General features: G+C 50.9%; 1 protein-coding gene across 4 annotated transcripts in view; it reads right to left on the bottom strand.

The window, feature by feature from the left end:
* The window catches only part of stim2b (stromal interaction molecule 2b), a 43,779-nt gene that overhangs the window by 4,679 nt on the left and 23,484 nt on the right, over nt 1–15,616 (bottom strand). For all 4 annotated transcript variants that reach the window (XM_029256201.1, XM_029256204.1, XM_029256202.1 and 1 more), the window contains exons 3-8: nt 8,472–8,583; nt 6,873–6,984; nt 4,294–4,409; nt 3,837–4,014; nt 2,017–2,194; nt 863–1,024 (exon numbers count right to left, since the gene is read on the bottom strand). In XM_029256201.1, the coding sequence (XP_029112034.1) occupies nt 863–1,024; nt 2,017–2,194; nt 3,837–4,014; nt 4,294–4,409; nt 6,873–6,984; nt 8,472–8,583 (858 nt within the window). The remainder of the gene's footprint in view (nt 1–862; nt 1,025–2,016; nt 2,195–3,836; nt 4,015–4,293; nt 4,410–6,872; nt 6,985–8,471; nt 8,584–15,616) is intronic.

Below are 15,616 nucleotides of genomic sequence, written 5' to 3'. Positions count from 1 at the left end.
ACGGTTTGATTGCTTTTATTTATTTACTATAATATGATGCATTAGGAAAAAAGTAAAAGGTAAAAACAATTTACCTTGCAGTTCTGACATGGCCAGCAAACTAGTTTCAGTAACTAACTGAGTGGCGTCCCGCTTAGGGCGAACCTGCAGCCTTGCGTCGCATCATTCCAGGATAGGTCCTGCACCATCGTGACCCTGCTCAGGATAAGCGAGCGATACGGTATTTTCATTCATTCATTTTATTTTTTTTTTTAAACCTTTATTCGGTTTCACAGGAGCTTCTCTTCCAGAGCTCGACTGTATCTGATGCTCATCCCAAACACAAAGTTCGATCCTCCCTTCTACAGTCCTGTCCTCTGGAACTCCGACGGCTCCCAGCGTTTCCACGGAGCGGCTCTAATGAACGTCATTCGTCACCAGTAAGCAATAAATCACCCGTCGACGCGGCGCCGTCTCCTCGAACCCGGCACCGCGCACCAGAGCCGGGTTTACGGCCCGCTGGGGTGAAACGGACGTTCTGTCAACGTCAGGCCTCGGGGGCCACGGTCACCTCTCAAACCCCCCCCCCCCAAGATGGAAGGGTCGCCGGGAATCGGACGCCCAGTGACAGAAACGATCAGGCAGCTGGTAGCGTAGCGGTTAGAGCTGCTGCCTTTAGACCCAGAGGTCAAAGTTTCAAGTCCCGCTTCCTACTATAGTACCCTTGAGCAAGGTACTTACCAGGAAAACCCCTTCCTTGTAAAACCTTCTCGCACCATTCTTACCTCGCCCTTGACACCAGCTGTGTGGTGCTCACCTCAGGACCCGTGGTCTGTTGCCACGGCAACGGGGGAAGCGAAATCACGGCGGCGGGTGCGCTCACCTCGTCCTTGGCCACGGTGAGCTGCAGCTCGGCGCTCTGCTTCTTGATGTTGTAATACTGGACCTCCACCTCGTGGGTGAGCTGCAGCCACATCTGTAGGGCCTCGGGCACCGACCACTCGGCCTGCAGCTCCTTCTCGGCCCTCTTGAGCGCCATGCGAACCTGCGACACGAGGGACCGTTCGGAAACGTGGCCTCGGGGTCACCGCCTCGATGCTGCGGAGAACCGGCCACGCGGGGCGCGAGACCCCCAGAGCAAACAAACCGCAGCCGCTCCGCTCCGTTCCCGGAGGCAAACAAACTGCAGGGAGTCCGAAGGGACCAAACTGGCAGGAAAGGAAGCGAGACGTGCCAGCGACCCAAAACTGCTGAGTCAGCAAGTGTGCGAACGGAGATCTGCTCTTCTGTGGGGTTGCAGGATATACTGGACGTGTAGTGTGTGTGTGTGTGTGTGTGTGTGTGTGTGTGTGTGTGTGTGTGTGTGTGTGTGTGTGTGTGTGTGTGTTACACCGCTCTGCTGTACAGCTGGGCGAACAGGGTACTTTACCACAGTGTATAGAAAGGTCTAAATTGTAAATAGCAGTTATTAATGGCTGTGTGTCGCCGCAAACGTAAATACGCTCCCGGGTGACACACGCACAGTCGGTGAGCTAAACTGCAATCCAAATATCTGCTTTTACAAGTCAGCGGAAGCCGAGCGAGGAGCTCCGTGGCGCAGTGGGCCGGCGACCCCCCGGGTCACTTTTCCCACAATGACTTTTGTCCATTTATTCGTTACGCTGATGCTTTTCTCCGAAACGACGCGCGGCGTTTCTAGTGACTCCGTTTGCTTTTTTACCGGAGGCCGAGGTCTACCTCCTACAGGGTACGGTATTTCCCGCGGGTTACTTCTAATCCACGTGCGCTTTTTGTTTCACGTCGCTGTGCGTGGAGCCGAAAAGTACAACGATCGTTAAGTGTTGGTAATTAACTGAGTAAAAGTACACGAATGAACCATATGCGAAAACGACTGACTATCGATGCTGTGTGTAAAGGTCGTTCGGGGTCACCGGGCCATAAGGACCGTCCGCGGCCGCCGTCGCGACACTTGGGAAGCGCTGCAGGTGGACAGGTGTGCGACGCCAGGTGACGCCGGGCGGCTCGTCGTCACGCTACCTGCACGAGCTCCTCTTCCGCGTACTTGAGGCGGCTCAGCTCGCACTCGGCCCCCTCCCGCAGCTCCCGCAGCCGGTGAGCCTCCTTCTTGGCCCCGTTGATCTCATCCCTCATCTTCTGCTCCAGGTTCTGCTTCTCCACGGCAACCGTGCGCTTCTCCTCCTGAGCCTTCTCCAGCCTTCACACACACAATCAGACCCCGCGGCCCGGGTTCGAGCACATTCACTCCCATCGTTTAACATCAGTCTGACGCTTTCCTCCAAAGCGACTTACAGTCGTTTACCCTTTTATCCAGCCGGGTGATTTTACTGGAGCGATTTAGGGTTAGTACCCTGCTCAAGGGTACCACAGCTGGAGGTGGGATTTGAACCTGCGACCTTTGGGACCAAAGACGGCGGCTCCAATCCCGCCAGCTCTTCCCAATCGCTATCAATCATAACACAACTTCTCTCTCCAGCCATTCAGTGAACATCAGGTAATAAATGAGTAAATTAACAAATGAAATATTAGACCCGTCCAGCAGCGACCGAAACGAGTCGCGCAATTACACCGATGAATATTAATACGTTCGTTTTCAATTAATCATTCCGTAAACTTTCCACAAAACTTCAGATAATCGGTTTGACTTCATGTCGCATTTTGAAGGGTAAATTCAGCATTTTTACCAGACAGCTGCAACCCATATTAAAATTCCGATGCATAATAATGTTATAACAACATGGCTTTGCTTTATCGAAGCGAGGAAGCTGGAGCGGCCGAAGCCTGTTGTGTCCACCTCTGACCAGCGGGGGGCGGTAGCTATTCTCAAGTTCACCGCTTTGCACCGCCATCATCAAAAAGTGAAGGAAATGGATTCTGCGAGTGAGAACGAACGCAAATTTGCTATTGTACGTGTGCTTTTGTCGGGTTCTGCAGTTTTTATTGTCCTCAAGACTCAGTGAGTGAATTAATGACATTCAAGAAATTTCTAAAACCTGTAAGAAATGCTTCCTCCTCAACTGATTCGGGATTCTTCCGGAAAGATGCAGTAGTCTGGTTTTTTCTTTCTCTTTCAGGATTTCATACCCATGCGGTACTTTCATCATTCCAGTCCTAATTACCGAAGTTCATTTTTATTAATTTGCATGTTTGCCGTGGTGAAGCATTTTTTTTTTTTTTTTTTTTTTTTTTTTTTTAACTCTTCGGATCTTGGCGTAGAACATTGTACATTAAGTCACCATCAAACAGCCCATCAACAACGAAATCAATTAATTGCTTGTTTGATTTATCTATATGTCACCAAGGTGAAGTTATTAATTTTATAAGTTACAATGAGCTGGTAACTTCAGGTCCCCTTAGTGTGTCAATGAAGCACTCACTGATTCCAAGGGTCTCTCACTGACTCCAAACGTCCCTCACCGATTCCAAAGGGTCCCCACTGACTCCAAACGTCCCTCACCGATTCCAAGTGTCCCTCACTGACTCCAAGGGTCCCTCGTTGATTTCAAGGCTCCCTCACTATGCTAACTATCCACTTTCTGACCAGAGGGCTCCTTCAATGTCTTGAACTCACCGAATTCAGGACTTCTTCTCTGCCCTCCAGTCCCGATGAGCTACTCAATGGCTTAACGGCCCCCTCCTTTCTTCTCAACCCAATCGCCGACTTCAGGGCTGCGTCACCGTCTTGTTAACCCGCTCACTGGCCGTAATTCTCCTTCAGGGGACATTTACTGCAAAGTGGACTTACCAACTCTAAAGCCCCCTCACTGACTTCAGGGCCACATAAAATTTAAGGGCACCCAGCTCTCGAAAGCTGAATCACTGCTCCAAGGGCAACTTACTGGCTCTGCAGTTCCAACAGGCTCTGCTCAGCTTTCTGCAGGCTTTCCAGGTCCTTCATCATCCGTGAAATGTGCACCTTGGAAGACTTGTTTTGCACGTATGCAAACCAACATCCCCCGACACCGATGACAATAGAGATCATCAAAATGAAATCCTTCAGCCAGTTATGGTGGGGGCCTGGAACAAAACACGAAAACGTGGGAAACGGGCGCTTGGCTGAGCACTTGTTCAACTTTTGCATGCTGGTGACACCAAGCCTTCTGGAGCGGTCAGAACAAGAACAAAAATTTGCATCTAATGTCGGCGAGTGCAATTTCCATAATTGATTATAATGATCCAGCATAAACACGACGCCACATAAATCCAAAAGACTGCCAGATACCAACAGCGTATTAAACCTGAACAAGCTTTGCAGTTCTACAACGAGACCAGAGTCACCATCAGGCGTAAACGTACGCAGAGGAGGTCCAAACAGCACTGCGTCCAGGGCCTTCAGATTAAGCTTCTGCTTGTGTCTCTGATCCACGATCTTCAGCTGGGATGTCATAAATGAAGGTTCATTGGAAGCTATTCTGGGATGGGGGAGAGAAAGGTAGAAAACTTTGTCAGAAACATTTACATGTATTTATTTATCAGACACTTTTCTCCAAAGCGACAAACATCTCGTGGAAAATACAAAGTGTTCATTAGCAGGAAGAGGCACTTAGATGCAGACGTGTGATTCTGAAGTGCAGTGAGTTTGTTTGTTTCCACCGTATGAACCGACGTTCTTCTCACGAGTAGCTGCATAAATCTTTATCAATATCAACGATTCCTGATCACCTTCCTAGTAATTTTTTTTCGTTTCTGAGATACATATAAATATTTACTATGGTACATTACAGGAGTGGCTGTGTAAAGGTTTACCTGGGCATCATCTTAAAGTTATAGAGCATGAACATTTACACCTTACATGAGCTTAAGAGATGATGGGCGAAGTGAGTCTGGAAGAGGTGAGTTTTAAGACCCTTTTTAAACGTGGACAGAGATTCAGCAGTTCTGAGTGGGAGGAGGAGGTCGTTCCGCTGCAATGGAGCCAAAGCCGAGAACCTTCACGCTTCACCTTTCGCGCGTGGGAAACGATCCAAAACTGCTATTAGTCAGCAAATATCACTTATTTACCAGTAAATATATTTCTACAGTGGTTACAGTGTTCATATGTTCCAGAAACGGGGTGACTTTGCACCCAAACTGACAGCAGAGCAGCAATCAGGGCGGCCGTATCTGTTTTGGGTTGGCAAACACAATAATAGGGCTTCACTGCTCCTTCAAGAGCTCAGACCGGCAGAAAAGCGTCAAGTCAATAGACCAGAGCTGAATGAGCCCTTGGATGAAAACCTCTTTCCTCCAAAAAGGGCTCCGCGAAGCCAGCAGCGGACAAACGAGGCCAGCAGACGACACGGGATGCGTCATGGGATACCGGCACGTCTGCTTCGGCCGCACCGGAGGTACGAAAGGCTGCGCCGAACTTGGTTTGCCCTTCGACGGCACTGGCTTAGTGTGTGTTCCAAACCGGCAGACAAAACAGAGTTGTTGTTATTATAATTATTGAGCTGCCAAGCCTGAGGATGACTACAATTAAGACAAGGACCCTTCTCGGTTGATTTTCTCGGAATTGCACAGCCACTGAGAGCAAAAACAAAAGAGAAAATAAAGGAAGGAGGAAATGCGCGAAGCCGTCTTCGTATCGTCCCATCCCCCCCCTTTCCCACGAACACTTCCAGCGAAACAAAAGAAAAGCCTGGGATTTTCAGCAGCACCCGCTTCCAGGGTTCATTTCTCTTAATGTTATTTTTGTTTATTGAAATAGTTGCAACAAGTACAGAGTGGGGCTTGAAAGTGCGGGAAGCCCTTCTGTCTCAGTTTTACCATGAAATGGTCATTTAACGAGGTACAGTGTTTCTCTTGTGACACATTACGTGTGTAATGACCAATTCCACATGTCACTTTAGAGGAAATCGTGTGTGTGGTAGAAACACACAAGTTGAACCGGTTAAACCAAGTACGTGAGTAGAGTCAAGTGTGTAAGTCAGTCATCTATACATTTTATAAGTTGAGATTTTACAAGTTTGGTGTAATGTTTTAGACAAGAATAATTAGGGTCCGCACACTTTAATTTTTAATAATGAAAAATTAAAATATTACTTTAATACTACTATTTTATTTATTTTAATTATAATGTATTTTAATTATGAGAATAATTTTATAGGTAAGTAGAATCAGGGGTGTAAATCAGTCATTTATAAATTTTATATGTTTAATTGAATATGTAACATTTATTTAATGTTTAATGTATTATGCAAGGGGGTGCGGTGGTGCAGCGGGTTGGACCGCAGTCCTGCTCTTTGGTGGGTCTGGGGTTCGAGTCCCGCTTGGGGTGCCTTGCGACGGACTGGCGTCCCGTCCTGGGTGTGTCCCCTTCCCCCTCCGGCCTTACGCCCTGTGTTGCCGGGTAGGCTCCGGTTTCCCGTGACCCCGTGAGGGACAAGCGGTTCTGAAAATGTGTGTGTGTGTGTGTGTATTATGCAAGGGGGTGCGGTGGTGCAGCGGGTTTGGCCGGGACCCGCTCTCCGGCAGGTCTGGGGTTCGAGCCCTGCATCGGGTGCCTTGCGACGGATTGGCGTCCCATCCGGGGTGCGTCCCCTCCCTCTCCGGCCTTGCGCCCTGTGTTGCCAGGTGGGCTCCGGTTTGGCACGACTCCCCTTGGGACAAGTGGTTTCAGACAGTGTGTGTGTGTGTGTGTGTGTGTGTGTGTGTGTGTGTGTGTGTGTGTGTGTGTGTGTGTATATTATACAAGAATAATGACTGCCTCTATAGGGTTCTCATACTTTTAAGCAGAACCATGTTTGTGTGTGTATATGTTATATGTGTATGCATATAATTTCCGCAAATCCATCGTTTTGCACAGCGTGTCAGAAATCAGAACCCCTCAGTTTCCTGGGATGCATCATGGCTGCTGCACGGACACACACACACGCACACGCACACACACACACCGAGGTAGGGTGTTGCCGTTCACTCTGAAATCCCGGAAGTTCTTCTCATACTGGGGCAGCTCCACCGACTCCCTCAGCCACACGATGGTGTCCTCCATCGTCCAGTTGTGCACTGGAAGGGAAAAGGGAGACGGACTCTGTTGAAACGCACACGAGCGAAACAAGGAGGCGAATTCCACACGCGACCCAGCTGGAGCGAAACGACTGTCCGTGCGACGAGGCGGCGGCGGCCCGGGGAGCGAGACGGGACGATTAACGCAGCTGAATGAGTTCCGGTGCATTTGATGCTTCGCTGGATGCGGAGAATGTTCAGTAGAACATTGACCTGCCAAAACTGCGGTTATGAAACACTTTTCTTTTCCTGATTCGGTCCTGTTCCGCATCTAGAAAAGGGGGACGGCAGGCAGTGTCCCCGTGTAAATGTAGTGCTTAGAGCTGCTGCCTTCAGACCCAAAGGCTGCAGGTTCAAATCCCACCTCCAGCTGTAGTACCCCTGAGCAAGGTACTTACCCTGAATTGCTCCTCTAAAATGACCCAGCTATGTAAATGGGTCAGTAACGGTAGGAGGCCTAACACCATAAGTGTCAGCAAAATGTAATGGGCCTCTGAGCATCATCAACCCTTGTTGAACTGGAGCCCGGGCCACTTGCTCGGCTAGAGGCTAACCCGTACAGACCAGCGCTTCCAAACCTGTTCCTCGCCACCTCCAGGTCTATTGCCAACAAGAAGGACGAGATCGGAAGCGAATCGGAAGAGCGGAGGAGGAGGACTGCGCGTCTATGTGAACGACAGTTGGTGCGGTAGGCTATACATTCCCCCACAAGCAGAGGCTACGTTAGCATTAGAAAAGCTACATGAAAGGACTTCAAAGTTTCAATCTAATTCTTGTTTTTAGTATTCTTTCATTCTGCTGCTGTTGTTCTGAGGGCTGCCACACAAAATTTCATCGTATTGCACACGACGGCAACAAAGGATCTCACCTCAAATCAAACGTCCGCACTACAAGAACCAGCAGGCCTTGTGGGCGAAAGAGTGAAAGACACAAACAGCTACAGCAGTGAGCTGGGCCCCCGAGAGGCGACAGGTTAACCGAGACCATCCGGCCATTGGAGTCCACATGAACCGGGTCAAATTGTGCAGCGGCAGCAAAGTCCAGAACTTGCGTGAAGGATACAGAGTCAGCATGGCCACCGCGGTCGCGCTAGAGCGAACTCCTCGTCGACCCGCTAGGTTCGGTTTGAAGAGCCCGTCCCCGCAGAGCGAGAGCCGCTTGCCGAAGGCGCCACCGATGGGCGCCTCGGAGTCCTCGGTATTTTCCTAACCAAAGCATCTAATCAAATACGTCCCTCGGAAGATTCGGTCAACGGCGAAGCCCTTCCGACGAGTACATGGAACCCGAGGAACGTGCGAAGACCTCGAGGCCTCGCGGCCTACGTAATCTATCAGGAAAGAGACTCTCAGGTTCACGCTCATCGATATTTTTACATTTATCCATTTAGCAGACACTTTTCTCCAAAGTGGGGTGCAACTCAAGAGTAAACACAAGTGCATCGAGGGACACGGTCCTCACGGTGCGGTCATTTAGACTCCCCCCCGTACCTTCAGACATCTTCCAGCCCTTCCACAGCTCCTCCACGGTGATGTGCTGGTCCTCTCGGTGGAGGTTACTGTGTTTGTTGGTTTGCTGCTGCTTCATGTCTTCTATGATGAACTGGAGTAACAAGGAGGAGAGTGAGGAAAATGAGCCACTCGTGATGAGCTGAGCGACACCAGACGTTGAGGTGTGGAGCCCAAGCTCAAGGTGAGAAGCTTAGATGATTACACAGTAAATATGTCACTCGAGGTCAGAAGGGTCATACGCCAACGTGCAAGAGTCACGTCCACTGTTGGTTTCTACAAGAGTGAAGGAGGGAGGGGAAGGACGTGACGGCGAACAGCGATCAGTGACACAAGTCCCGAAACACACCAGTTTTACTGATATCCTGGTCAACATCTGGAAGCGTCTCTCCATTTACACACAGTGCTGCCTGTCCACCGTACAAGATCTCTTGGGTCCTTGTAGGTCTACAACTTTCAATTTACCCAGTTGTGGCAGCATGGCTTTGGTGCTCATTATCATCATTGTCATCATCATCATCATCATCATGGGTGGTGATGCAGAACGTCGATTTGACCTCCACTCACAATGTCTGGAGTTTGCATGTTCTCCCTATGTCTGCATGGGTTTTCTCCAGGTGCTCTGGTTTCCTCCCACAGTCCACAGACATGAAGTTCAGGTGAACTGGGATTCTAAATTGCCCTTTGTGTGTGTGTGCTCACGCTGTGATGGACTGGCATCCCATCTAGGCTGTACCCCCCCCTCCCCACCTGCCTTGCACCCAAAGCTTCTGGGATAGGCTCCAGATCACTGGGACTCTGCTAAAGAGAAGCAGTTTTTGAAATTGGATTATTATTATTATTTCTGAAACCAATACTGTAACACACTTAGTGTCCTAATTGACCAAACATCTTGGTAAACAGAGCTGGAGAGTAAAACTCAACAGGGCAACACAGCAGAAAACCCACAACATGGGGGGGGGGGGGGGGGGGAACAGAACCGGAAACAAACAGGAAATTAAATTTAAAAAAAAAAAAAACCATGCTGTTATACTACTGAACTATTAGTGACGCAGGGACCGAACTACTTGAGGTGTGACTCGTTGAAGTTGCCAGAAAACGTGCTAATATTGCGGTATGAAGTGTGTGCGTGTGTGTGTGTCTATGTTTCGTTGCACATTTACTGCGAAGCAACACTTAGTGAGATTGTGCTGCACCAGCGGGGGGGGGGGGGGAATCAACACAACGGCTTTGCATTGCGCCGATACCGACAGCTGCCCTGCCCTCAGCGCCATGCAAAGGAGCCCGGCCGCACCCGCGTGACCCTGCACGACCCGCCCCGGCGCACCTGGAGCTACCGGGGGCCGCCGGGTTCCGTGAACACGGCGGTGAAGAGGCCCGTAGGACGGCGAAGCGCCGCCACGGACGAGGAACGGAGCGAAGCTGCGTTCGCTGGGGTGGCGGGGGGGATCACAAACATAGTAATTCAGGGCACACAAGGGCTGGAAGCGACACCGAGGACAACGGGTGACGCCGATACGAGAGGCAGGTCCACCCGATCCGGGTGTCCCGCTGGGGCGAGAGCGGAGCCGAAAACGGAACGAGGGACGGAAACGAGGGAAGGACGGACGGCTCCGGCCATCTGGCTTCTCCGCGGGAAAAGCCCGACTCTCGGAACGACCGGCTCTCCCACGTGACGCCGAACAGTCCGACTCGCCGCAGGACGCAGGGGACCGACCCCGGGCGTCACGTCCACGTCCTCACACGTTCGCACGGGAGCGAGAGCTCGGCGTTCGAAACGCAGACTTATAGCGGGCCTCCATCACATTTCATCTTTTATCCGGCACTGTTCTCCAATTATCCTTTCATTTAATTACTATTTAAATATTTCATGTTCATTTATGCATTTTTTACAGCTGGGGAATTTTACTCGAGCAATTTAGGGTAAGTACCTTGTTCAAGGCTACTACAGCTGGGATTCAAACATGCAGCCTTTGGACCAGAAGCGGCAGCAGCTCGAACCACTACGCCACCAGCCCCCCCCCAAATTTAATTCAATGCATTGGTGGTACGTGAACTCTGCCAACGATGGAGATGCCCCGTCCAGCTGCGCCGAGACGTCCAGAGACGTGTCCTGGTCTCCTCTGTTCTGGACTGGACTGGACCGATCTGCTGGGTCACAGAGTCACTGACGTTTCATGTCCTCTTGGACGACACAGCACAGGAGGAGCTCGACCCCCAGGACATCCACTAGCTCCTTCCCAGGTCCCGTTCTACTGTAACTCCACAAACATCAGAGTCTATTTCATTTATCATTTTCATTCCAACCCAGAAACCTTACAAACTGGATATCCAACACGTCTGCCACGGATCTATAAGAGCGCCGAGAAATTCCCGCGACTCTGCGATGTCCTGCGATGGGACGTATTTCGGGCTGCGGCTCCGCTAATAGAGGGGTCACCTTGCAAGCGGTCTATTAAAGGAAGCGCCACTATCGGCGTTTTAATCGCGTCCCTTCAAGAAAACATTCCGTCCAAAAATAGGACATCTCGCAGGGACCGCAGTAAATGGCGGTATATTTACAGTGCTGAGCATCGATGCGTTTCCACAGGTATTTCAACGAGTCACAACATTCCGGCGTGTCGGGTCTCCGTGCGCGAGCGAGGGGCCTCGGGTGGCGCAGGGGCACCTGGACAAGTAATTCCTCCATGCTGCGCGCGCACACGCACACACACACACACACACACACACACACACACACACACGCGGGGGCGCAAAAGTGCAGCACCCTGAAACAGGACACCACCAACCCCCCCCGGCTCCTGCACACCCCAGCATTCTCCTCCTTGGGATGCGAAGGAAATGTTTGGCTTGTCCGCCGTCCAGTTCCACTCAATACCGTCTCTCACAGCCACGTCGCTGAGCCCAGACACACACACACACCACGGAAACGTCCGGGACGTTCTAGAGCGTTCCAGCCTGGGAGGCAACGGGAAGCAGCTCCTCGACACGTGTGATCATGTGACTGTCCGCATGTAGGAGTATACAGACACCCACACACGCACGTACACACACGTACACACACACACACACACACACACACACACACACACACACACACACACACGCGTCTGCATGTTCAGACGGGGCCCTGTGCTCTGACGTGGGTTCTCTTTCTGGTATTTGACTGAGGCGTAACTCGATTCCGCTCAGCGAGCGCCTGGCAGGGAGACGCGTCGCACCTGCCGTCCCTCGGGCCTCTCGCACCGACACGCTCGCAGCGACTGGCGGAACAAGTAAATCCTGCACCTGGAGCAGGTGGCCAAGCGAACGCGCTCGCCCTCGAGGAGGCGGGATCCTTCGCACCCATAACTGACGAAAAACGACGGCACGCATTCGGATAACGAGGTTACGGTAGCCCCCCCCCCACCCCACATGTTCCAAGACCCCCAGCGGATGCCTGGACCCGCGGAGAGTACCGAACCGCATACTCTACATACTATGTTTTTTCTATACAGTTTTTTTATTGGAAAAAAAAAGAAAGGGGAGGGGACTTGAACACAAGCACTGCGATATCGCGACACTCGATCTAATAACCGAGACGCTACTAAGTGACGGACGGGCGGGTAGCGGATATGGCGTGGATACGCCGGACAAAGGGACGATTCGCGTCACGGGCGGGACGGTGCGAGATTTCATCGCGCTACGCCGAACGACGCGCAATTTAAAATTTATTAATTGTTTGTTTCTGGAATTTTCCATTTAATATTGCGCACTGCGGTTGACCGCGGGTAACCGAAACGGTGAATAAGGGGGGACCGCCGTATTATAAAAGTCGTTCTGTTCAAGAATTGCTGCGGTGACCCCGGAAGCGTCTTGTTCCGAGTCGTCGCGAGAAGACGGGCAGCGAAAAAGGGAAACGGTCATTTCGCTCGGTCTGAGGGCCCAAAACTTCCACGGTGGCCACTTTGAGTCTGAGAATTGCTTAAACAGCCCTTTCACGTAACGGTATCGTCCTGTCGGGGGTCCTCGCTAAAACACTGGACTGGAACCGCGATCTTCTCGCCTGGAGTGAAGGTTCTTAGCCAGTCCGCCGTGTGGGTGAGGAAGCCGTGGGTTTCGAGGAACATCATCTCAACAAGGATATCAGAGTGCTGTTGCTGAGCTCCGCCGCCGTCCCGAGGACGCGTCCATCACGCCGAGCGGGTTTGCGGGCGTCGCCGTGGACGCGTCCCGAGTCTAGTGTCCGGCGGCTCTGCTCTGCAAGACCCATCGAGAGCAATGAGCTGCTCAAGAGCTTCGGTCATGGTCTTCGCCGCAAAGTACGGTTTCACTCGCCCTGCGTTCAGCTTCCTTTCCCACGTTTCCCCCCCACATGAAGTGAGTTAAAAAGGATCGTGGTAAAGCTGTGGGGAAGGGGAACCTTCCGGCACATTCTCTCTCACACACACACACACACACACACACACACACACACACACACATATATTATTCTGCTCAGTAATTACCTTGATATTGACTCTTGCTTCAGCAGTTGGTCATACAAACTGCAGCAGGGCATCAATTCCCACTGATTTTTACTGGGGTAAAATAATCTGCTGTTTCTGCATAAAGTTGTCAGCAACTTCTCATTTTTTACATTTTTTTTTTTTTTTAAAAAGATTTTCAGTAAGGAGTGGACGATATGAAAATCAGGGCGTCTTTAGGACGTCGTCACCTTTTCATTTATTCTGCTTCAAAAAAAAACAAAAAAAATCAAGGTTGCAAATTAATACGTGCAAAAACTTTGCAAGTCAGACTCAGAAATCGCACTTTGCAAATCAGAAAACCACGCAAAGAAAGAGTGCAACCTTGCAACAGGTAGCGAGGAAATGCTCACGGGCAACAGAGGAAATCGCTGCTTCGGCAGCGATGCTTATCTGACTTCATCCAAACAACGGAACGTCGATGTACGAGGTTCGGAAGATTCCTGTTACACACAATATTTCAGCGGAGATACTCAAATTAACATTTATTCATTTGACTGATGTTTTTCTCTGAAGTGACTTCTACAATGTTAACCTTACTGTTATTTAACCATTTATACAGCAGGGGATTTTACTGGGGTGGGTACCTTGCTCAGGGCTGCTACAGCCGGAAGTGGGGATCGAACCTGCGACCTTCGGATCCAAGGGCAGCGACTCTAACCACTACGCTACCAGCTGCCCCCTCCCACGGCCTCATTGACTCCCTGTGTGAGTATGTGATAAATAAATCAGTGCCATTCCACTCTTCCGCTGCACATGGAGGTACGATAGTTTCACCCGCTTTCCTTAAGCCAGTAAGAGCTCAGAAAGCACCAGCGGTTCACTACGGTAAGCGTGGACCTTGTGAGGGCTGCTCCGTGCACGACTTTGGCTTTCGTGACCAAAACGCTGGCGCTCTCACCTTGTGGGGATGTCCGACCCTGTATCGGTCTAATCAGGAAGGATCCTGCCGGATAAATGGAGCAGAAGAAAAAAAAAAAAAAAAAAAAAGAAAAATTGTAGTGTAGCTTGGGATTAAAGTGCAGGTTTAAGAGAATTTACACGAAATGTAAATCACTGCGATTTTAATAGGGTCCCACATGGAATACGGGGTTTCTGGAGAGCTCCTCCTCGTTTTCAGCTGTAAATTTCCATCTTTCCGGCTCCTCTTACACAGTCGTTCAAACGCTAAGCAGAAACTGTCAAATACATTCACTGCATAAAGATTCTGTGGTAAACGTGAACGTAAACAGCTGTGACCAGAGCCGGTAAACCCCAGGGAGGCGAAAAGACGGCCGCTGCAATACGCAGAACGACACGCGTACATTGAGCGCAGAGTAAGGGAAACCCGTCACGAGTCTCTGCTTAGATTCTAAATGTTTGTCTGGGATAAGAGTTGCCGGCGATGTCATTCGGGAACAGAACTTTCACGCTGGAGGTACGATACGGTGGAAGGCGACGGTTTGAAGCAACCCGAGAGGAGCTTCTCACCATCCGCCGGTTTTGCTCGACGTGGTCCGGCCACAGCTTAGCTGAGAAACGTATGGAAAACGGCAGCTCCGGCACTTCAAGACCTCCGAAGACCGCGGCAGGACGGCCCTCAGAAGGACATTCTCCACTTTCTCAGATGGAAACCGAAACCCCTCATTTGGTAAATCACAGATGTGGAAAAATGTATGACCGTGAACTGCAAGCATCCCGGTGGCGCAATAATTTCCGACATTCAAACAATCTGTCAGCTGTGTGTGATAGAAAAAATTCTACAAAGACAAACATTTCGCAAAGAGCCTTGGATGGAGGAGAGAAAGACTGATATTTGGAGGTAGCGAAACACGGGATGGACAGCGTGGGGCGCTGAACGATGAGGGTCCGCAAGCCGCTTTTGGCCACAACGCCCACAAGCGCGTTAATTGACACGATCCAACGATACGCGTGGTGATGAAATACCGCGTGGAAAAATACAACCCGACCTTGTCATTTGCAAGGGCCAAAGAAGGTACCCGACAGACCTTTTCTCGACCGCGAGGAGCTGCTGGCTTTAGACATTTGAACAATCTGAAATGTTTAGACACAAGCAGAGCATCCAGGGCCAAAAACAACCGTGCTCCTCGAGGGCAGAATAAATATCTCACCAATGCTTCGGGACTTTTTCTCCTCGCGAAACTGCGGGCCACATGAACGTGGAGCGGAGCGCTCGACTCCGAGCGCAGCGCAACCTCCTGGCAGGAGGCGCAGCCTCAGCTTCGTAACTTCGGAGCAATCTTCACGAGCTCTATCGAGATGGCCGTGGCCAACGGTGCGGATTTTTTCCAACGAGACACATAAGACTTGAGCGACGTCTCTGTAAATGGCCATGCGCCCTATGGCCGGAACCTGCGCGCCACTCCAGCCATCAGCGACCCTCGTCGGGAAATACAAACTGCCCCATTTTCCCTCGGGTGGGACTCCCTCCCTCCCGCTCATTGCTCGCACCGGGCGAACAGCCCTCCCGGAAGCCCGCTTCTTCACCCGCCGATGCCTGCGGCGCGAAGGGAAGAGATGCAAGCGGCTCACGGCATGCTCATCGGAGGAGCGTGACTTTGTTCGCCCTACCTAGCTGTCCTGAGATCCCTGCTCCAAGTAGGAAAGCGTAAAAAGGGCTAA

Source organism: Scleropages formosus, chromosome 11 (assembly GCF_900964775.1).
Source record: "Scleropages formosus chromosome 11, fSclFor1.1, whole genome shotgun sequence".
Taxonomy (NCBI): domain Eukaryota; kingdom Metazoa; phylum Chordata; class Actinopteri; order Osteoglossiformes; family Osteoglossidae; genus Scleropages; species Scleropages formosus.
Note: the sequence above shows the minus strand (reverse complement) of the source record. Positions and strands in the feature narration are given on the sequence as shown.